We start from the raw sequence: 21,839 nt of genomic DNA on the forward strand, positions 1-21,839 counted from the left end.
CCGACCCCCGGCACTCACGTAGACCAGCTGCCGCAGGAACCGCTCCCGCAGCCCGCCCAGCAGCGCCGTCTCGTCCAGCTCCGCCAGGGCCGCCAGATCCCCGGCCGCGCCGGTCGGCGGGCGAGGTTCCCCCAGCGACACCATACCGGACCGCTCCCCCGCGCCCGCGCCAGTGCCTGCCCGCCTGCCTGTCTGCCTGCCCGCCCCCCGGCCCGGCCCGGCCCGGCCCCGCTCCCGCTCCGCCCCAGGACCGCCTGCCAGGGCGGGGCCGCCATTTGAACGCGGGGCGGTGGCAGGGACGGCAGGTAACGGACGGCGTGGCTCCACGGGGCCTGGTGTCGGGTCTCCCTTTGTGTCTGGCAGGTGATGTGAGGGGGACGCTTTAGCACCTAGCTCGGGAGCCGCGTCCCGGAGTCGCGGGGAAAGCGGGTGGGGTGGCTGCACTCCTGGAGGTCCTGCCCGAGGTCTGGTGGCCCCGGGGGGCGCCCCCGAGCAGCGGCGGGCCGCCCCCAGGTGTGAAGCCGCCCTGCTGCGGGGCTGACCGGCTCACTGCGGGCAGGAGAAGGGGGAGCGGGTCAGAGCCGCCCCGAGCGCTCCGGGGCTGAGCCTGCCCGCGACCTCCTCCACCGCGGCCGCTGGAGCCGTGCGGCCCTTGGAGCTGGCCCGGGAGGCGATTAATGCTTCTGAGACATCCGGAGTGGTGGTGCTGGGGTAATAAAGGAAGGTTTTTGGACTATTTTCAATATGGGAAATTTAGAAACGTTTCAGGGAATACTGCTAATGGGCATGATAAGGCCGTTGGCTGTACAGAAAGTGTTTTGTGATTTCTGTTCTGAGACAACCAAGCCAGAGCACTCCCATCATCTTTAGGTGAAGTATTTTCTATTCTACTCATGGGCTGCAGACAACTCTTGCCTACGGAACTGAGACAGTGAAATGTAACATATTTTGGAATAATTTGAGTATCTCCGCATCTGTTTGAGTATCTCTGGGGCTAAGGACTTTAAACTACTGTAGGAAGCACAAGTGACTTGGAGCACAAGTCTGATGAGCAGTTGATGAAACTGGGGTTGTTTAGCCTGGAGTAAAGGAGGCTGAGGGGAGACTTTATTGCTGTCCACAACTACCTGAAAGGAGGTTGTATTGAGATGGGGATCAGTCTCTTCTCCCAAGTAGCAAGTGATAGGGTGAGAGGAAATGGCCTCAAGTTGCACCTGGTGAGGTTTAGGTTGGATATCAGGAAAAAATTATTCACAGAAAGGGCTGTCAGGCATTGGAACAGGCTGCCCAAGGAAGTGGTGGAGTCACCATCCCTGGAGGGGTTTAAACGATGCATAGATGAGGTTCTTAGGGACATAGGTTAGTTGTCAGTGTTAGGTTATGGTTGGACTCGACGATCTTGAGGGTCTTTTCCAACTAAAGTGATTTTTTTTTTTTTTTTTTTTTTTTTAGTATTTGTTAGAAGGAATTGAACTGCAAAATGACCGTCCTGACTGGAGCCTACCCTGGCTAAAGATTCCATGTGAATTTAGCACTTTAGTCTTTTATTAGTGAGTATTTTGCAACTGCGTACTAATGCTAAGCTCTTGCCTGGTGTTATTCCCTGCAGTGCTGCCTCTCTATCCACAGGTGTTTCAGGTCTGCCATGTCTGACCAAGATGTGACCTTGGCTAGGTGTGTTATGTCCTGAGCGAATATGAGGATAAACCTCTGGAGAAGCTCCTGCTACTATAAAATACTACACGTGTTCCTCCACTATCTGTACTTTTGCTAACTCATTGAATAAGTCTTGGTACTCATTGGACGTGAAACTTTTTTTTAGACACTGATTTGGATATTTGAAATGTCTCTGGAAGGCTGTATTTGACAAATTCATTTCTCTGTGGTGACATATCTTTCTGTATTAGTATAGCTTGTCTGTGTGGGAGCCAGAATTCTTGTGGAACTAGCTGAACTTCTAGACAAACTATGGCAAATGTGGTCAAAATGCAGAGCAATATTTAACCAATGTTCTGCTGACATGTGCCTCTTTCTCTGAGAGAGGATGACAAAAGAGGAAGCATTTTCCTCTGTGGCAAAACAATGGTGCTCTTGCAGAAGAGAAGAGCAGCAGCGAAGCTCGTTAATAAGTGGACAGTGTGATTCACAGCAGTTGCTCAGCCTCTCATCTCTGAAACCACAAACTACTGTTAGAAAGCGATAGTGCACACCGCCTACTTCTTGTGAACCCCCATGGGAAAACAAGCAGGAGTGCTCTCTTTCTCTCTATTCCCTGCGCCCCCCCTGCCTTGAGACAGATCTTACGGCTGTTTTCTACATCTACCCACAGTACCTCTTCCACCCACTGACTTCCCTCAGTTTATTGAGAATTTTGCATGAAGAATGAGGCAAAGCACAGGAAGCAGCGGTTTGTGAGTGGGATTGATATTTGCTTACAGATGCATCACGATGTACAGCTGTTGTTTTCACGATCTAGTCTTTCCAACACTGTTTCAATGGTCTCCTGTACTCACGGGTAGGAATGCAGAAGGAAACTCTTCATAACGGGTTCTGGCAAGTCACTTCCTTTCTTTCATGGTAGAGTCTGTATGTCAGAATCCTACCCTGTGGCATAAGTTTTTCTTTTGTTATGTGTCCATCTCTCTTGGCTCTTCATGACTAGTCACCTTTCTGTGTATCAGCTCTTAGGCTGCCATGAGTGACTCGTCCCCGCTGTTTGTGGCTGGAGCAAACACTGTGGAAGAGCAGAGGGCTCGCTGGGAGAGAAAGCGCAGCCGGACAGCCAAGGAGCTGCTGGAAACTGAACACAACTACCTTGAGCAGCTGGATTTGGTGGTCACAGTGAGTATTTCCGTTCCTTTTGTTATGGGGGTGCCTTCAGGCAGCATATACTTGTATTGTCATGGGGAAGGGTTAAGAGCAAGACTTTGATACATCCCTACTGCATGGGACAACTTCTAGGACTGAAAGGGGTTTTTTTTGCATTTTTTCTTTACCTCCTCTGCAATACCTGGTAGCTAATGGTTTTGGTCCCTTGGCTTTGTCTGTACGCAGACATAAACCTTTAAGTTTTGGTTGTATAATGAGCTCACTTTAAGATGCCTGAGATGCATATAGCACAGGAGCACAGACAAGGCAAAGATTATGAATGAGATGGTGGAAAACAGATGCATCTAGGAATACTGAAATAGCCTCTATCAGTTGTGTAGTGCTGTTCCATGTGTTTACAGTTATGGTCACAGTTACCAAGAAGGTTTACATCTGATGATAGCTATCTTAGGTAGGCTTTCACAATATTTTATATCCTTTGGAGCTAAAGAGTGTACAGGCTGTAATTTCTTGCTTCTGCTGTGTGGCGTGAATAACATCTGAGTGACTCATGAATTTTACCAGTTTGAAATTCTCTCTTTTTTTCCTATTTAGTTCTTTGTGACAATTTTAAAGGCCAAAGGGACGCTGAAATCTGCTGTGTTGGAAAGCATATTTGGACCCCTGGAACCCATATATTCGGCCAGCCAGTAAGTGAACACACTGATGTGATTCCTGTAATTATGTGGGGAGGACCCTATATTGATGAAAAAGTAAGATTTCAGGAAGTACAGCTAACACCTTGTGAAAAAGGTGTTGACTGCTAGTTTTGGTGGCACTTGCAGGTGTACCCAGGAAACTACTGATCTGTACCCACATATCCAGGTGCCCAGTTGCTCTCTGGATAGTGGTTTAAACCCAGTAAGTCTGCTCCGTGGTATTTTTAAGGGATATTTTCTGTAGCTGAGTCTGTGACCACCAAACATGTATTATGCACAGAAACTTCACGTGAGATGGAGACTGACAAAGGGAGGTTGGCATAGGAGCGAAGCAGAGGGAGCTGTGAAAATGCCATCAGTAGTGTAACCCTCATCTTTCCTCCTTGTGCACAGGGTTTTGTCACTTCACCTGGAGAGAGGGAATTTAGCACTAGGACTGGAAAACTTCTGTCAGAATTTGGAGCTTTATGGCCAATACGCCGAGAATTTGGAGCAGGCAAACAAAACCTTGAACGTAAATATCTCCTTTATTCTTCATGTTCTTTTTCCCTTTCCTTCTACATTCTTCCCTCTTCTGTTTCTGGAGTGATTCGTTTTTTTCCTTTTTCTGGGCTGCTACTATTTTCTCCTTCTTTCTCCCATGATAGGATGGGAAAACTTCTCTGTTTACTTAAAGATTAAAATTTCTGAAGCTTGTTTTGGGTGTTTGTATGCTAAGCACAGCTTTTTCAAACAGAGTTCTATATTTACTCCCACCTTGGCTGGCAAGTCTGGAGAGTTTGTAGTGGGGACACTGATCTCTTTCTGGAGAATTATCAGGTCTCCTACTTATTCCCACTACCACTAATTGTATCTTAACAATGGGATTTCCTTTTTCTTCCAATTTTTTTCCTATAGTAGAAGAAAAAAATTTCCTTCCCACTTACCTCTCCAAATATAATGTTGTCAGGGGTTTAGATTGCGGGGTGACAATAAAACCCTGGCAGATGTATTGTTAACCTCCTCTCCCACCCTTCCCCCTTTTGCCCCTCCCTCTCCCCCTTCCCACTCAGGACAGGCGATCGGGAGGGAAAGAAGGACAGAGAGAAGAGAGCTGGAAAAATTAAAGATGTTTTACTAATGCTACTAATAAGAATAGAGAAAACAATACAAAATATACAAAACCAATCTTGAAAGTCTCAGTAACTGCAGAGCCAGCACCTGAAATCCTGGATTGGACTCTGCAGCCAATCGGAGCTGGATTCAGTCTCTCACTAGGCCTCAGTTCGCAGGGATGACTAGCAAGGTCCTCTCCTAATGTCGGCCATAAGCAGAAGGGAAAAAAGAGGAAAAGGGACGAGAACCTTGTGATCTCCCACTTTTATATGAAGTATTCATGCAAATGGAATGTTATACACCGTTGATCAGTTTCTGGGTCACTTGTTTCTCATCATCCCTCTCACGAGATGTCCATCCGTGCTTATCAATAAGTTTGCATTCCATTGCTAGGTTTACCAAAACATGTGTCTGGTTCTCCAGGAAAATGCAGTTCATATGAAGGCTTTAGCTGACAGGCAAATTCACTAAAAGAGAAACTTGTTTTTTAGCAAAACCAGGACAAACGTGTCTTCCAAGAAACTTCAGAATAATGTAATTTTATTTTGACGTTCTGAGAGCTGTATCTGGAATTTGGAAAAACCCAGCTTCTAGTTTTTGTCTGTGCTTGTTTCCAGCTGCAGGATGTACTGAGATGCTTCCCTTCTGTTCTGTTTGCATGCATATTTTCACACTTTTGATTTCCTAAAAGAAAAAGCCATTTTGGATACTTGCCTTGAGGTGATGGAAATGAGGGGGCTGCATTGCTTTCTCTTGAATTGAGTGGCAAAAAGCCACAGGTGAACTTCTTGTTTTCCTGAGTCAGCCTTCCTTTTTTTCTTTATTTCTATTAGCTGAGTATACTAGCTTTACACTCCTCTGAATGTATAAAGAGGAAATATCACTTTCATTACCTGCTGGGAAATGGTAGTCAGGAGAAAGGGAATTGCCTGTCCATGGCAACAAACGAAGTTGCTGATACTTGTGGTTAGGACTGGAATCCTAAACTCTAAAAGTTTTAAGAGTTCCAAGCTTTGGTGCAGATTAGAGCATCTATTTCTTTCCCTATTTTCAAAGCTATACGCCTTTTCTGCTGCCCACAGGAGCAACTGAGGAAAAATAAGTCATTCCGACGTTTTAAGAAACTCCAGGAGTCTCGACCCCAGTTTCAAGGGAAGAAACTAGAGGATCTGCTTCCTTTGCCCCTGCAGAGGCTGCACCAGTAAGTAAGCAATTCAGCATCTTCAAGGTGTTACTAGGAGAGGGGTAAAATGGACATAACAGTGTCTTGGGTGCTATGGGAGGTCAGTTTGCTTAATGTGTCTCAAAATCTGTGTTCTGTAAAATCGGAGCATATAGGCAGCAATGAAACAGACCTGAAGACGTGTCTGTAAGGTAGAATCAATGTATGTGGATGGGAGATGATGCCGAGAGGGAGCTGTGTTCACCCTTGGCTCCCAAGCCCTTCATCTAGCACTCCAGTAGAACTGAAGTGGAGGCGTTCCATTATCTTGGTAGGGTACTGAAGTTAGGCCCTGAACAAAAGGAAGCTGTCTGAAGTGCTGCAGAAGTGGTGTTCTCTGCCAGAGATGGTCTCGCTCTGCTTTTGTGCAGTTTGCTGACCTGGTGCATTGCGACTTCCCTGTCTTGTATGTGGTTGCTTTTGGAGAGAGATTAAGGAGCACAGGGGAGGCTATATGCTTTCCTCAGGTTTGGTGCCTGTTGTGGTTGTCCGAGCCTGGACAGGTCCACCCTGGATTGCCACCTTCCCCTCTTGAGGCATCATCTCCCCTTTGAAGAGCCAGGCTGGCTGCACCAGGCGAGTGCCCTTTCTTGCATAGGGTGTGCGTGTAATACAGGGCACAGGCAGCTTGCTGCGAACCCGGCTGCTGCTGCTATAGGTCAAGCAGCTGCTCTTCAACCATGTTCTTATCCATTCTAATGCAAATTTGGGAGATTGAGAGCCTGGCTTCTTTGAAAATACTGGAGAGTGAGCATACCGCAGTCTTTCGGCTGCCTTTATGTAGCCTTTTTAATCAGCTTGGCAGGTATAAATGTAAGCTTTCTTTTTACTGTAATTCTTTGAATTGTTTGTTTAAATTTGTAAAATAACAGTATATTTGTTGCTGTCCAGCTGTTTGGAAAAATGATGGCTTTTTAACAGAAGGTCTAATTTTTTTCATAAATCAGCTTCTTGTTCAAATTTCTCAAACTCTGTTTCATATATTGCAAGTCACATGACTTCTGCCATTTTGTGAATCTGCTCAATGTGATGTTTATTCTGTCCTTTCAGAATGAAAATAGTTTGACCTTATTGGTAGAATGCATTTGCAGAGAACTAATCCTTTCCAGAAAGTACTGGAGAGCTAAAAAGAAAAAGGCAGCTCCTATGTCTTATGGAAATGCCTTTACTTTCTTGTGGGGACAGGAAATGTATGGTATTAATGCTACCATTCAGACATTTAAAAAAAGATAGTTCAAAGAGAAATTTGTCTATTACTGAATACATTTTTATGTGAAAGCTAAGAGAGTCTTATGAACTTAAGTAATATGTGAGGTTGCTTTTATCAGATCCCCAGAAAATGCCGAAGGCTTGAAAATGTATAAAATACTTGGGTTAACTTAGTTGATAAATTTGAAGATAAAATTAATGTGATTGAAGAGTTGTGACCAAAAGCTGCTTGGTTAGGCTTAGGGGTCTGTACTCCCTCTCCTGGTGGGATGTTGTTAATAATTCTGTCGCTAGTAGGAGATATTGCTGGTTTTGGTGTCTTTTTGTGAAATGAACCTTCTCTCTCTGTCTTAGGTACAAGCATTTCCTCAGAGACCTGCTGGAGAACACCAGCCCAGACAGTGCTGAGTGCCAGAAACTTGCAAGTATGATTCTGCCAGTAGATGCTGGTATTTTGATCAGTGTTAGCCTGCTTGTTAATAATGTTTGTATTCTTGTCTTCAGTCTGCTTTGACAGGAGGAATTTCATTTTCCCTGGGGTTCTAATGCATAACTATTTCCTATCAGCATCTTGATCAAGATGTGCCTGAGAACATATTGGAAATAAAAATGTAGAGTGACTGACTGGGAAAGTGTCCTTGGGGTTAGGTCAGAGAAATGGCAGCTCTGTTTTTTACGATGAGGGTGGTGAGACACTGGAACAGGTTGACCAGAGTTGTGGATACCCCGTCCCTAAAGTATTCAAGGTCAGGCTGGACAGGGCTTTGAGCAATCTTGTCTAGTAAAAAATACTTCTCCCCATGGCAGGGGGATTTGAAGTAGATGATCTTTAAAGGTTCCTTCCAACCCAAACCATACTGTGACTCTATTGGTCCCGTGCCTCAGTTTTTTAGGATAATATATGTCCTTCATTCCATATTTACTAGGAGTTAACACCACTTGTAGGGCGTTTTTCCTGTTTTTGCTTCCAAATACAGGAAATTATTCCTCTAATATTTTGTTGGCAAATAAAAGGTTTTGAGAACTGCAGAAGTGTTGGTTGGAGAGAGGCCTCTGGAAGTCATCTAGTCCAATCTCCTGCTGAAATTACTGAATAAATCTGTTGTTGATACCTATTTTAAAACATTTCCTTCTCATTTCATCTTACATTTTCACAGCGAGATAGGTAAGATGTAATACATACTCATTTGTGATAATCTCGGAATATGCTGATCTAATTTCAGAGGCTGTAAAATCAGTTTCTGAGGTATCTCGGTGGGTCCAAGACATCATTCGTAAGAGAGAGAACTCATTGCAGCTACTTCGGGTTCAGAAACTGCTCAAAGGACAGAAGACCCAGGTGTTGACTCCAGGTAGGTCTCACTGACAGCTCCTTTTTCCTCCTGCCAAGCTGAGATAACTGGAGATATGCTTGCCTTCATCTCTGACCCTACTCTTATTAACCATTTTTTCCCCTCTGGCCCAGATTTCATAGATAGATGTTGAAGGAATACAACTAGTAAGTAATTTGAGCACTTTTTTATTATTTTTTTTTTTTATTTAGAATGTTTTAGTGAGGATAAGAGCAGCTTAATTGCTTGACATTCAGATAGGAGGAGCTGTGACATGTAGTTGGAAAGCTAGTGATGGGAACCCAAGGAGGTCAGGAGTATATGTTCTGGGTAAGAAAGAAAGACAATAAATTTGGTAAAGCATAAGTAACAGTGTTGTCCCTATTCCATTGCAGAAACCACAGATTTGAGTGTCAAGGGCCCAAGGACTGTATTGTTTTTTACCTTAAGCTACAAGCTTCATAGACTTCTGCTCACACCCTGTACATGAGGAACCTGTAACAGATAAAACAAAAGCAAACAAAGCAAAACCAGGAATTCATTCACTGTTTCCCATTGTTGGGAAAGTGTTTAGAGCCATCTCCAGGAAAGCTGATCTCCATCAGCACAACAGTTACTTGGGAAGACAAACACCATCACTCCAAACATCCCTTCTTTCTCCTGCCAGCTGAGTGTGATATGCTATGGTGTGGAATATCTCTTTGGTCAGCTGTCCTGGCGGTGCCTCCTCCCATCTTCTTGTGTACTCTCAACCCACTTGCTAGTGGGGTGGTGTGAGAAGCAGAAACGAATGCTATGTAAGCACTGATCAGCAGTAACTAAAACATCCCTGTATTGTCTATGCTGTTTTTGGCACTAGTCATAAACATAGCCCCATACCAGCTGCTATGAAGAAAGTTAACTCCTTCCCAGCCAAACCAGCACAGGTAGAAAAAGAGGTTATTTATCAGAGGTTGTCATTCTTGAAAATGCTCAGTTAAGGGGCAGATTAATTTACACTTTTCTTTCCCATCCTTAGAATCCTTTGGTGATGTTAGCTGAAAGGGAACTAACACAGGTGTGCTCTGCTTATACTGAGCATGTGTGGGGGTGCCTGGACACACTGGGGTAGTGCATAAGTAAAAAAAGTACATAGGTTATCCTGAATGACAGAACTAATAAGATAACCCCATGCCAAACAAAAACCTCAAACAAATAATAGTATAGCTAGACCAGAGGTAGCTCTTGTTTGAAAGTGTAGGGTCTACCTTTCTGTTTATCTCCAAATGTTCTGAGACATGTAGTGGGAAAAGCGTTGAGGGTCTACAGACACCTTTCAGTTTTCTAGGACAGAGAATTGTGATGGTTGTATTTTCCATTACTTGGAGAAAAGAGGTACTGCTGGATGTGAGAAGCAGAAAAGTAACAGATAGCTGGGGCTTGCTAGTTTTGGTCCACCTTTCTAGAAATAGGAGAGCTTTTGCAGAACTGTTAAGACTGTGTCCTGTTACTAGGAGGGAGGATGTGAGGAAACAATGCTATAGATTGAGGGAAAAGGGGCAGCTTTGGGGTTGGGTGTGTCACATTTGGCAGTGTCTCTGAGATGAGCTGCTCCAAGAAACCCTGCTTTTCTTCTTGCAGGGTCTGCTTTTTCTTCTGCAAGCGCCATTTTAGCCAGAACTACCTCCTTAACATATCACACTGTTCTGTCATCTCTATCTTTCCTAGGGATATTTCCTTGCCCTTAAAAAATTTCCTAAATCGTATGCCCCACGGAATCCTGAACACAGACCTATATCCCAAGACTTCCAGCATGGTCCAGCCCAAACATTATGCCAGGGAGTCTGATCACAGCTTAGCCTGAGGGAAACAGTTCCCAGTTCAGCCCTGTGCTGCTGGCACCTCCCTTCCATTTGTTTTTTAAACTTGGACTGATTCCTGCTCGTCTTTCTCAGTTCTTTATTCAGATAAGAGGAGTTGTTCCTGTGGAGTAAGCTAAGCAGGAATTCACTTGCCTCTATGTTTTGTGAATGTAGCATACTAAGAAAGACACAATCCATAATTAAAACAAAATTGTGGTGTTCTTTAAAACGTAATTATCAGCTCAGCAAGAAGCCAGGGCACAAAAAACAGTGGCTGGAATTGTCTGGCAGGTGTTTGTCAGACGGGACCAGAGGGCAGTACCTTACTATGCCTTTAAATTTTTGTAAATAAACTTACTGGCAGTTGTCCTCATACTTCCCATGAGTTTATGGCTATCTTGTACAATAATCCTTCTAGTTAGAGGGACTGCTTTAATTATTCCATTTTGTGTAGGTGCCATTTTTTAATTGCTGCTTGCCACTAGGTTTGTCAAATCATTTTTATTTTTCCCTGATGATTTCTGTGCCATTTGTTCTGTTGCAATTCATTTCATGGGTAGATAACACTGGACCCTATTCTGTAAGCAAAGGCTGATAAGGTTGACTATTCAGACCTTCCGTTTGATATGTTGTTTTGTATCTCCTTTGCTATCTTCTCGTTAGAACAGTAATCTCCATTCTGTAATCTGTTAACTACTGGAAGTCCATATACTGTTAGATGAACTGTGAAATGTGTTTGGTTTTTTTAATTGGAATGCACAAACAAATAAAACGGGAAAATAATAAACATTCAAAGCCTAGGCTAACATCTGTTTCACCACTAATGACAAACAATGCAGCAGCACCATTTAAGACAGTTCATAGTGCATTTTCTGAAGGCTGTATTAATTTAAAACGATGTATACCATTTTCAAATCATGCATTTCTTCTGGTCTCTTTAAACAGACTTGCATATCATATCCTCTTAATTAACACAGTAGATCTATAGCAACTTCATCCTGCTCTTCACATACTAAAAGTTTTGGGCTGATTACTGCTTCTGCACGGGCACTATCGGTGCTGGTGAGCTGGACTGAGTTGATACTCAGTGCCTTCTACCCTGTTCCCCCGAATATAAGACAAGGTCTTATACTAATCTTTGTTCCAAAACTTATTACTTTTTGTATTTATTTACTTATTTACTTTAGTAATAGTTTTACGTGCATAGCTTCCTGGACACTATTTAAATGGACTTTTAAAATGAACTGTAACTAGGGCCTTTTTTTTGGTGTAGGGCTTATATTTCGAGCATCCTCAAACATCCTGAAAAATCATGCTAGGGCTTATCTTCAGAGTAGGTGTTATTTTGGGGGGAACAGGGTAGTGGCTGGAGCTGATGTACAGCCTGGTAACCTACAAGAGTGGCTCGCAGTATTCCTGTTTGTCTCATTATGTCAGTTTTGTTGCCAATGATGATCTGACAACTATCTCTATTTCCCTTGCATGCCTAGGGCGCTGGTACATCCGGGAAGGCTGGCTTCTGGTGGTGCCTTCAAAGGGAGAAGAACTGAAGCACAGGATGTTCTTCCTCTTTTCTGACATCTTTATTGCCACAAAGCCCTGCCACCCGCTGCACCTGCTGAACTCGAAAAAATTGGCATGCCAGGCTGTCTACCCACTTCACCAGTGCGTAGTGGATAAGGTGTTCGGCCACACAAAGAGCCAGGGAGGGCTCCTCAGTGTAAGTCTTCCCATTCCTGCCAGTGGACACATCAGTGGGGTAAGACTTGTGAAGCAGGTCTCTAGCTGCCTCAGCAGCAGCGGGACAGAGATGAAGGGACTGTTGACAACAGTAAAGGCAATGAACTAGTCTGAGTTAAGACAACCTTTTTCTTCTTGGACTGATGCCTTAGATAGGGGTTTCAAGTTCAGGTCTTCCTAGGCTGCAGCAGCTGTGGGCTGCGTCAGCTCATTCCTGGCGAGCTGTGACCAGGAAGACTCTGGGCAAGCTGTGATCTGTAGATGGTGGTAGTGGAAGGACCCCTAGAGGCAGCTTGGAATACGGGAGAAAACTGGATTAAAAGCTGCTGAGAACTCTAATTGCTCACTTCCGAACACAATATTAAGTCCAAGTGAGCTTTCATCTGTGGCTGGAAGGAATGGACAAGACTGTCACTTGCTCTGTACTGCCCAGCCTCTGGCCTCTCTCAGTACTAATGCTGAATTTTTCTATCTGGGAAAGAAAATGGTGGGAGGCAGCACACAGGGCTGAGTTCAGTTCAGTGGCGGCAGCTCTCCTTTTGTTGGACTTGCTGTCTTGGTAAGGAATGCCACAGAGTGGACCAGACACTGTTTGCCTTTCAGCTCTCCTTTCCACACAAGACACTGTTGCTGATGTCCAGCGACCAAGAAGATATTGATGACTGGTATCGGAGTCTCACAGCTGCAGTCAGGTAGGCATCTATTTCACAGAGGTGGAAGGGGCTGAAGGAATTGGGCAAAACATGAAAACGATCACATGGACCTGTGTATTTCCATGTATTACATGATTATAAGGCTGACAGAGAATACCTGACTCTGGCAGCCAGGATACAAGAAAATAGCAAGAGCAGGTTTCATGTATTAACGGTGAATTTCCCCTTTGTTCTCCTCCACAGGCAGCTGAAAGTCTGACCCACCTGAGTGGCAGGACAACCGCCCCTCTTGGTAGCAGCCTACACAATCCTAGGAAATGTTCAAGGATGTATAGTAGAAGAATTGCATTTAGAGGGACTACACACTGTACTTGTGATATTAGGAATGCTTTGTCAGATGTCCTAATCTTAATACAGATATTGCAAAAAAATAGGTATGCACACTAAGGATTTGTATATAAAAAAAATCTGTATCAAGACTTTTCCCAAACTTAGCTTAAAAGCGTCTTGTTTTTCTACTTTTGTTTTTTTCTTTAGATTATTAATTTAAGGACAAGCAGAAGTGAACCTGACTTGCTTTCCCTCATTAAATAATTGTACACAACTGTCTTTATAAATCAGTGTTTCCACATTTATTTGTACACATATATGTCTACGTGTTTTTGCTTCTGGGCCTGTTAATCAAAACATGTTTTGGAGTAATATGGTCATAGCAATGTGTTTTTAGCTAGTATTACAGGGCCACAGTCATTTTTCTGCCTTGACATATATTAACCATTCATATCCTTGAGTTTTCTACAAAAATGGTTTGACAGTTACTGTCCCTTCTCTGCTAAGAAAGTGACAGTGGGCAGATCAAGGGCCGTGCTTAAAATCCTGCCTCTCACTTTCTCATCAATCTCACAGAAAAGTTATTCCGCTGAATTATCTGAAATAAACTGGTAGGTAACATAAATTTGTGCTTATCAAACAGCATTCACATATCTATTCTGAATCCTAAGAGATTATGCAGGTGAAACAGCGCATGCCTTGGCCTTCAAGGAATGCGTAGCTTAATTGCTTTGAAATGCTCCAGTGAAAACCTCGGGCAGCACCTCTGCTGCTGAAGCACAGTGAAAATCTCCAGAGGGCTTCAGTCAGTGTTCTGGGTCATCAATCACTGGTAATGCACTAGAGTTCAGTTTACTAGGGTGGAAGACCAGTTTAAGAAAGAAATACAGATCAGGTGGTATTCTTGAGCATTTAACATTAAGGCCTTAACATCACCATTTAATAATGTGGAAGCTCTACAGCAAGATATTATGTCAATTTCAAGGTCATTAGAAACAAAAAGATTGAGGCCTGTCTGAGCATTGACTTTTTAGTAGTTTGATGGTTTTTTTCTTCTGTCTTATGTAGTACCACATTTCTTTATTTTCTAACTGGAACACATTCACAAGTCTATGGGACTGCATGAGATCTATCCAAGGGTACTAACGGAGCTGGCAGATGTGATGACCAAGCCACTTTACATCATTTATCAGCAGTCCTGGCTGACTGGGGAGGTCCCAGTCAACCGGAAAGTTGGCAAATGTGGTGCCCATCTACAAGAAGGGCCAGAAGGAGGATCTGGGGAATTAAAGGCCTGTCAGCCTGACCTTGGTGCCAGGGAAGGTTGTGCAACAGATCATCTTGAGTGCCATCTCACAGCATGTATGGGACAACCAAGCAATCAGGTCCAGTCAGCATGGGTTTGTGAAAGGCAGGTCCTGCTTGACCAACCTGATCTCCTTCTACACAAGATAACCTGTTTAGTGGATGAGGGAAAGGCTGTGGATGGTGTCTACCTGGACTTGAGTAGAGCCCTTTACACCATATCCCACAGCATTCTCCTGGAGAAGCTGGCAGCTCATGGCCTGGATGGGTGTACTCTTTGCTGGGTGAAAAACTGTCTGGATGGCCTGGCCCAAAGAATTATGGTGAACAGAGTCAAATCCAGTTGGTAGCCAGAGTGGTCTTCCCCAGGGATCAGTATTGGGGCAAGTACTGTTTAATATCTTTATAAATTATCTAGATGAGGGGATTGAGTGCACCCTCAGTAAATCTGCAGATGACACCAAGTTGTGTGGGAGTGTTGATCTGCTCAAGGGTAGGAAGGCTCTACAGAGGGATCTGGACTGACGGGATCATTGGGCTGAGGCCAGTTGTATGAGGTTCAACAAGGCCAAGGGCTGGATCCTGCACTTCGGTCACAACAACCCAAGGCAGCGCTACAGGCTCAGGGAAGAATGGCTGGAAAATTGCCTGGCAGAGAGGGATCTGGGGGTGTTGAATGACAGGTGGCTGAACATGAGCCAGTGTGTGCCCAGGTGGCCAAGAAGGCCAACAGCATCCTGGCTTGTATCAGGAATGGTGTGGCCAGCAGGACCAGGGCAGTGATTGTTCCCCTATACTCAGCACTGGTGAAGCTGCACCTCAAATTCTGTGTTCAGCGTTGGGTCCCTCATTACAAGAAAGACATTGAGGTGTTGGAGAGAGTTCAGAGAAGGGAATGGAGCTGGTGAAGGGTTTGGAGCACAAATCTGATGAGGAGCAACTGAGGGAACTGGGGCTGTTCAGCCTGAAGAAAAGGAGGCTGAGGGGATACCTTATGGCTCTCTACAACTACCTGAAAGGAGGTTGTAGCATGGAGGGTGTTGGTCTCCCCAGAAACAACTGATACGAGAGGAAATGGCCTCAAGTTGTGCTAGTGGAGGTTTAGATTGGATATTAGGAAAAATTCTTTTCCAGAAAGGGTTGTCAGGCACTGGAAGAGGCTGCCCAGGGAAGCAGTTGAGTCACCACATCTGGAAGGGTTTAAAAGACGTGTAGCTGTGGTGCTTAGGGACATCGTTTAGTGATGGTCTTGGCAGTGTGAAGCTAATGGTTGTATTTGATAATCTTAAATGTATTTTCCAACCAAAACTATTCTGTGATTCTATGATTAAAACACAATGGGTACTGTGTGAGGTAAGTGTCCTGAAGAGAGAACTACCAAATTTTAATTTAACATTGGTTTTTGTTGTTGCTGTTTTGTTTGGTTGTTTTTTCATATGTGTGCCTGCATGTGTGTTGTGGGTTGGTTGGGTTTGTTGTTTTTGTTTTTTTTTAATTTCCATACAGCTAATTCACAACATAGTATGACTCATTTGTTTTAACTTTATGAAACTAGGGAAGGAGTTCAACTGGTTTAGTGTTTTGGTTTTGTTTTTTTTCACTCTGAAGCTAGAGCTAGGACTTTCCAGCACTAGCAATCAAAGACAAAACCAGCAATTTAAGTTTCATACCTCTGACTAGTTGTATCACTCTCTGAAAAAGTTCTGCTATTATCCCTTCTTGTTCTAATAGGGTCTTGCTAGGTCACAGCAGAGGGTGAGATGTCTACCAAGCTCTTAGTCGAGAACTATCATTCATGCCCATGTTGCCACGTTGCTTCCTTAACACAAGTCCCTTTGGTACTGCCTCTTTTAAGACTTATCTCAGTGCTGCCATCCTATTTGCATTCAGCATTTCTGGAACAGCAAAACTAACCTGATTTTTTTTCATGGAATTTCCTGCCCTGAAAGGCTGCACATTGGCAGGGATGACCCTGACAACTAGAGTCCTGTCAGCCTCACAACTGTGCCTGGCAAAATCATGGAGAAGATTGTTCTGGGAGTTACTGAAAAAGCTGTATGAGGAGTGGCTAACGTCACTTTTTTTCAGCCTGGAGGAGATTGAGAGGAGACCTCACTGTGGTCTACAGCTTCCTCACAAGGGGAGGAGGAGCAGGCACTGAACTCTTCTGTGACCAATGACAGAACCTGAGGGAATGGCGGGAAGATGTGCCAGGGAAGGTTTAGGCTGGACATTAGGAAAAGGTTCTTCACCCAGAGGGTGGTGGAGCACTGGAACAGGCTCCCCAAGGTGTCACAGTCCCAAGCCAGACAGTGTTCAAGAAGAGACTGGACAATGCCCTCAGACACATGGTGTGAACTGTGGGGTTGTCCTGTGCAGGGACAGGAGCTGGACTTGGTGATCTTTGTGGGTTCCTTCCAAATCAGGACATTCTATGATCCTAGAAAACACTGTAGCTATCTATGTCACAGTGAAGACACTGCTCCAGAGAGTAGGGCTGTTGGACTAGAAGCTGTAACAAACCTAGTCTTTTCTAAAATAAGCTACTAACTCATGCACAGGAATATAATCCAAATAAAAGCAAACTCACTTTCTGAACAGTTTATTTACACAGAGAATATCAACCATTAGGGCTCCCAGCTTGATTTCCTTCTCTTGCTGAGTCTCTATTCAAACCACAGGAAAAAGCAAGTAAGCCTTGAGCTTGTGCCTGTGTCATGGCAACTCAAGGTTAGTAATTAAACTTCAGACCTCCTGGGACACCTTACATTTCTGTGCTGCAGGACACAAACAAGCTGGGGTGTTCATGGGGAGCTCAGACCAAGCCCTGTCCCTGTGCACACACGGGGCCTCCCTCAGGGCAGAGGGGGCTGCCTAGACAGGGGTGCCGTCTGTGGCCCGCGGGGCTGCCGCTTGCTGCATGTCTTCCCGGTAGCCCTTCAGGAGCTGGTTGAGCAGCGTCTTCTCAGTGTCACGCTGCGGGCGGATGAGTGGCGGGAAAGGGTTCCCCTTCAGCTCAATGACCGCCATCTTGGCGCGGTCAAAGCTATCCCGGTTGGGGATCTGCAGCAGGCGGGTGTAGCTGCCCGGGTGGGGCTGGAACCGGGGTGCCAGCACCTTGAACAGCTTGTGGATGAGGTCCTTCTCCTGCGGGGCAGCACGTTCAGCTCCAGCATGAGAAGGCAACAAGGGATTTGGTGGGGGGGGAACTGGGGGTGTACTTACCGTCAGCCAGAAATTCGCCATGCGCATTGCACGCTCATTGGTGTCCCCCAGCTTGGCGTACTCGATGAGCTGCAGGGAGGAATCACAGAACAGTTTGGGTTGGAAGTGAGCTTCAAAGGTCATCCAGTCCAAACCTGCAATGAGCAGGGACATCTTCACACAGAATCACACAATGTCAGGGATTGGAAGGGACCTCAAAAGCTCATCCAGTCCAATCCCACTGCCAGAGCAGGAACACCCAGATGAGGTCACACAGGAAGGCGTCCAGGCGGGTTTTGAATGTCTCCAGAGAAGGAGACTCCACAACCTCCCTGGGCAGCCTGGGCCAGGGCTCTGACACCCTCACTGAGAAGAAGTTTCTTCTCAAATTTAAGTGGAACCTCCTGTGTTCCAGTTTGTACGCATTACCCCTTGTCCTACCATTGGTTGTCACCGAGAAGAGCCTGGCTCCGTCCTCGTGACACTCACCATTTACATATTTATAAACATCAATAAGGTCACCCCTCCGTCTCCTCCAAACTAAAGAGCCCCAGCTCCCTCAGCCTTTCCTCATAAGGGAGATGCTCCACTCCGGAGCAAGTTGCTCAGAGCCCCTTCCAGCCTGCCCCTGAATGCTTCCAGGGATGGGGCATCTATCACCTCTCCAGGCAACCCGTGCCAGTGTGTCAGCCCCCTCAGTGTATAAAACCCCTTCCCCAGAGCCGCCGGGTTGGCTGGGTGCCCCTGCCCGACCCCCGGCCAGGCCCGGCGGTGGCTCACCCGCTCGGCGTAGCCCCGCATCTCGTCGGCGCGGGCCCAGGGCGCCTCGATGCGCTCATGTCGCACCAGCGCCGTCACCAGGTTGCGCAGCAGGTCGAGGCGCGAGCGCGGGCCCAGCCCCAGCCGCCGGTGCACGCGCCCGTGCGAGATCGCTGCCGCCACCGACAGCCGCATCGCGCCGCCCGCCGGCCCGGCCGCCGCCGCGGAGCACCATGGGACGCGCCTCCCGGCAGCCCACGCGCGCCGCGCGGCACGCCGGGAGCTGCAGTTCGCTCCCGCCCGCCGGCGCGACGCACGGCGGCTGCAGAGAGAGGGGCAAGGGGCTACCGCCGGGAGGCCGGAGCAGCGTACCGAGAAGTCCGAGCGGGACAAGGGAGCCGGATCCGGCCCGGCACGAATGGCCGAACATGTCCCCTGCCCCCAGGGGGGTTGCTCGCCACACGGCAGTGACGCCCCAGTGCGCAGGCGCACAGGAGCGGGCTCGCCTGCGCGGGGGCTCCTGGGCGCGACGGGGCCGCGCGGCATGCTGGGAGTTGTAGTCCCGAGCCCCGGCAACACCGGCCGCCATCTCCTGCCGCGGCCAGCGCGGCCGTGTTACAGCCCTGTCCCGGGGATAGGCCGCGGAGGCGGGCAGGCAGCGTGCGCTCTGAGGGGTGGAAAGAAAGTAGCCGCCCTGGTGCTCCTCAGCGCAGCGGGGGCGGGCTGGTGGGACACCCTCCTCACAGCCGCTCCTGCGGGAGGAGCTCAGGCAGCCGCCGAGGGCAGGAGAGGCCTGCCAGAGGCTTTACCTTGTTCCCTTTTATTTCCCCATGGGGTAGTTGCAAATCCCCTGATGAGGTCCGGAGCCTTCAATAGGGCATTGATGGCCCTTCAGCACCTTTGTGCCCACTGTGTCTGTCCCCACTCACACACTTAATGGTGGTGCTGACAGTCACATCCTCCCCACCGCGGGGGGCAGGGTGACTTCACCTCCCCCCGGCTGAGGGTCAGGAGGGGTCGGACCGTCAGTCAGTTGACAGGGACCTCAACAAAGGAGGTGCCCACAGAACATTCTGGACCATGTTGTAATGCCCGCAGCCAGATCTGACCAAGCAAGGACGGACCCCCTTGGCGTGGTCTTCTCATAGCAGCGGGTCTGTGAACTGGAGCCCTCCCCTTAGACTGGGATGCTGTCTAAGGAGACTTCCCAGGATTGAGAGCGCCTCACCTCCCCATTTGGTGAGCAATTGTCTTTCTCTGCTGGATATACCCTTGCCTAACCCAGGCAAGTGATTATTTCTTCTGGGTACCCTTGAGTGAGAGGCCTCTAGTTTTGTTTCTTGGGAGTGAATGCGTGCATGCTGTGGATCCTCATTATTTTTATGTAGTCCTACCTCAATAATCTTAAACTGATATCTGAATCTGTGTTTTATGTTGTCAGAGCACTAAATAATTTGTATAAATCCTGTTTCTAGTAAGTTTATTGGCTATACTTTTTACAGCTAGAATGAAGTCTGGTTTGGAACTTGTTTTCTGTCTAAATTGACTTTTGGGGTGCCTCTGTGACACCCCAGTAGCAGCGTTGGGATGCCAGAGGAGCCTCGGATCCCTATATCACATCTCTGGGCTGCAGAGAAGCTCCGTTCGCCGACAGGACGGGGTGAGGCTGCTGGAGCCAGCCCCATATAGTCCCCATGAGTCACTGGAGCCGCCATCCAAATAGTGGAGGTGGGTCCTGCCTTATTTCTGCAAAGGCAGAAATCCCCCCTATTCAGCAAGAGGTGGTGCCCGCACAGCCCTCCTGGCAGTGTGTATAATTCAGCTGCGAGAAAAATGCTAAAAGGCAGCATAAGGAGGTTTCCTGCTACTTGTCTTTTGCAGCCAACATTTCTGTATTTCAGAGTAAGGATGTGTAATAAAAGCAGCTACCAACAGCGTAAGAAAAAATATCTTTGTTATTATGAATACATCATAAAATCACAATCATTTTATACACATTTTTGTATTTCTTATACTTATATAAATAAAGTGAACAGTATATTTACTGGAATGTGTAATAGGAACAAACATACGGATTTTAATGTGTAATTAACAAATTTTTGGACCGCATCCCCATCTTTTGTTACTCTTCTTGGGCTTAGTGTATTAACTCTTGAAATACGTCTAGGAAGAAGATTACTAAAGCTATGGTGCCAACAATAACTCCAGGCGATACCTTAATTCCATTTGTAATAAATTTTCCTCTCCTTTTCCTGATTTAGTCTGACTACATAGGAATTATTCTGTGTCAGCATTCCAGCTTTGCAAGAAAGACTAATCCTGTATGTACTTGGCACAGTGTTGAAAGAAAATATTTTCCAAGCTTTGTGATTTTGTTAAACCCATTAACTATCAGCATTTTTACTACGCACTCTTGCAAATGTTTCCATTAAATATATTTCTAATATTAATAAAATAACAAACTCTGTATTATAATTCTGCTTATAACTTGATGTCTTAACATCAAAATAATATTTCTTTCTAATAAAATTATACATAGTATTTATATGAAAAAACTTGTCATGTGCATGAGTTTAGTAATGAAACTAGACATGAGTGTAGATGTTTCTACATTCTTATTTTGGATTCTTGAGGGGGTGTTATTTTGAGGGCCACATAGTAATAAATAATTTACAAGGTAATGGCTTCCCTGGCGTTCCAGTAATGAAGCTTAAAATGGAAATTATTCCTCTGGGCTGGCTTTTTAAAACTTTGGGTGTGCTGGAGAAAACGTCACTTTTGTATCTGAGTGTCTGTGTTTATCCAGAACTCTTAGTGAAACATTTCTGATACAATGTGTTATGAATGTCATCATACAATTAATCAGAAGTAAACAGAGGAGGGTCCATGCAAAGATCTTTGCTGGGTGCGGACAGAAACCTCAGCCTTCCCCACCAGCCACGCTCGGAGGGGCTCTCTGTGCCGGATGAACTCCCGCGTCATCTCGGACGGACTTGCCTTTGCCACAGTGTCCCCTCCTTGCTGCTGGGACTCAGACAACAGCTTTAGGGCAGGGAGCCTGCAAAGGGGAGGGTGAAGCACAAGGACAAGCCCAAGGAACACTTTCCTTCACCTTTTTCATGGCTTAAGCACATCTGTTGGAAAACCAGCTCTAGGCTATGAAAACCAGGGATGCAGACTCCAGAAAGGGAAGTTATTGATGTTTCCATTCAGAAAGGCACATAAACATATGCCATATTTTATGTTTGTGAATCTGTAGGACAGCTTTCAGTACTTGCAGCGAGGCATGTATTTTATCCACTTTTCTGGTCCAGTCTCAGAGCTTCTCTTCCCTGGATACTCAAGCACAGCAGGGTAAATTGTCACTTGCCCCTGAATTTGATGGTCAGACTGTACGAACTTCTTGTTTGGTAGTTGTCTGCACTTGGAAAAGCAAAGCTTAGAACTAAAATAAGTGCCTATATTAGAAGACATCTTGTGGGCAGGGGGGCAATAGAATTTAGGTGGTCTGTAGGAAGTGACTCATCTAACTCATTATTCAGTATCTGATGGTCAGAAAATCTGCAGCTACTAATTCTCTAACGGGGAATCAACCTGATCCAGCAGGTGATGGGGCATGGTGC

The 21,839-nt window shown here is 46.0% G+C and overlaps 3 protein-coding genes across 15 annotated transcripts in view; 1 reads left to right on the top strand and 2 right to left on the bottom strand.

The window, feature by feature from the left end:
* LOC102096867 (myosin-IIIb-like) overlaps window positions 1-213 on the bottom strand; it is a 28,372-nt gene extending 28,159 nt beyond the window's left edge. The window contains exon 1 of the mRNA XM_065047199.1: window positions 19-213. Coding sequence (XP_064903271.1) covers window positions 19-144 — 126 coding nt within the window. The 5' untranslated portion in view covers window positions 145-213. The remainder of the gene's footprint in view (window positions 1-18) is intronic.
* On the top strand, window positions 193-13,235 carry ARHGEF39 (Rho guanine nucleotide exchange factor 39). Of its 13 annotated transcripts, none has more exons than XM_065047211.1 (12): window positions 193-363; window positions 1,453-1,550; window positions 2,439-2,553; window positions 2,682-2,841; window positions 3,424-3,518; window positions 3,921-4,041; window positions 5,705-5,823; window positions 7,408-7,478; window positions 8,277-8,405; window positions 11,716-11,945; window positions 12,569-12,657; window positions 12,862-13,235. In XM_065047211.1, exons 4-12 carry the CDS (start codon window positions 2,695-2,697, stop codon window positions 12,875-12,877), a joined length of 1,017 nt encoding a protein of 338 aa, XP_064903283.1. In that variant the 5' UTR covers window positions 193-363; window positions 1,453-1,550; window positions 2,439-2,553; window positions 2,682-2,694; the 3' UTR covers window positions 12,878-13,235. The 13 variants fall into 13 exon arrangements, with proteins under 13 accessions (XP_064903283.1, XP_064903282.1, XP_064903281.1 ...); XM_065047210.1 differs by having other exon boundaries at window positions 2,439-2,515; XM_065047209.1 differs by lacking the exon at window positions 2,439-2,553.
* Window positions 13,236-16,839: 3,604 nt separating this feature from the next.
* On the bottom strand, window positions 16,840-18,471 carry MRPL17 (mitochondrial ribosomal protein L17). The gene is made up of 3 exons (XM_013368872.3): window positions 18,238-18,471; window positions 17,479-17,547; window positions 16,840-17,400 (listed from the first exon to the last, which is right to left on the bottom strand). The coding sequence occupies exons 1-3, from the start codon at window positions 18,409-18,411 to the stop codon at window positions 17,128-17,130; spliced, it is 516 nt and encodes a 171-aa protein (XP_013224326.2). The 5' UTR covers window positions 18,412-18,471; the 3' UTR covers window positions 16,840-17,127.
* Between the last annotated feature and the right edge of the window lie 3,368 nt (window positions 18,472-21,839).

The sequence above is a fragment of the Columba livia genome, chromosome Z (assembly GCF_036013475.1).
Source record: "Columba livia isolate bColLiv1 breed racing homer chromosome Z, bColLiv1.pat.W.v2, whole genome shotgun sequence".
Taxonomy (NCBI): domain Eukaryota; kingdom Metazoa; phylum Chordata; class Aves; order Columbiformes; family Columbidae; genus Columba; species Columba livia.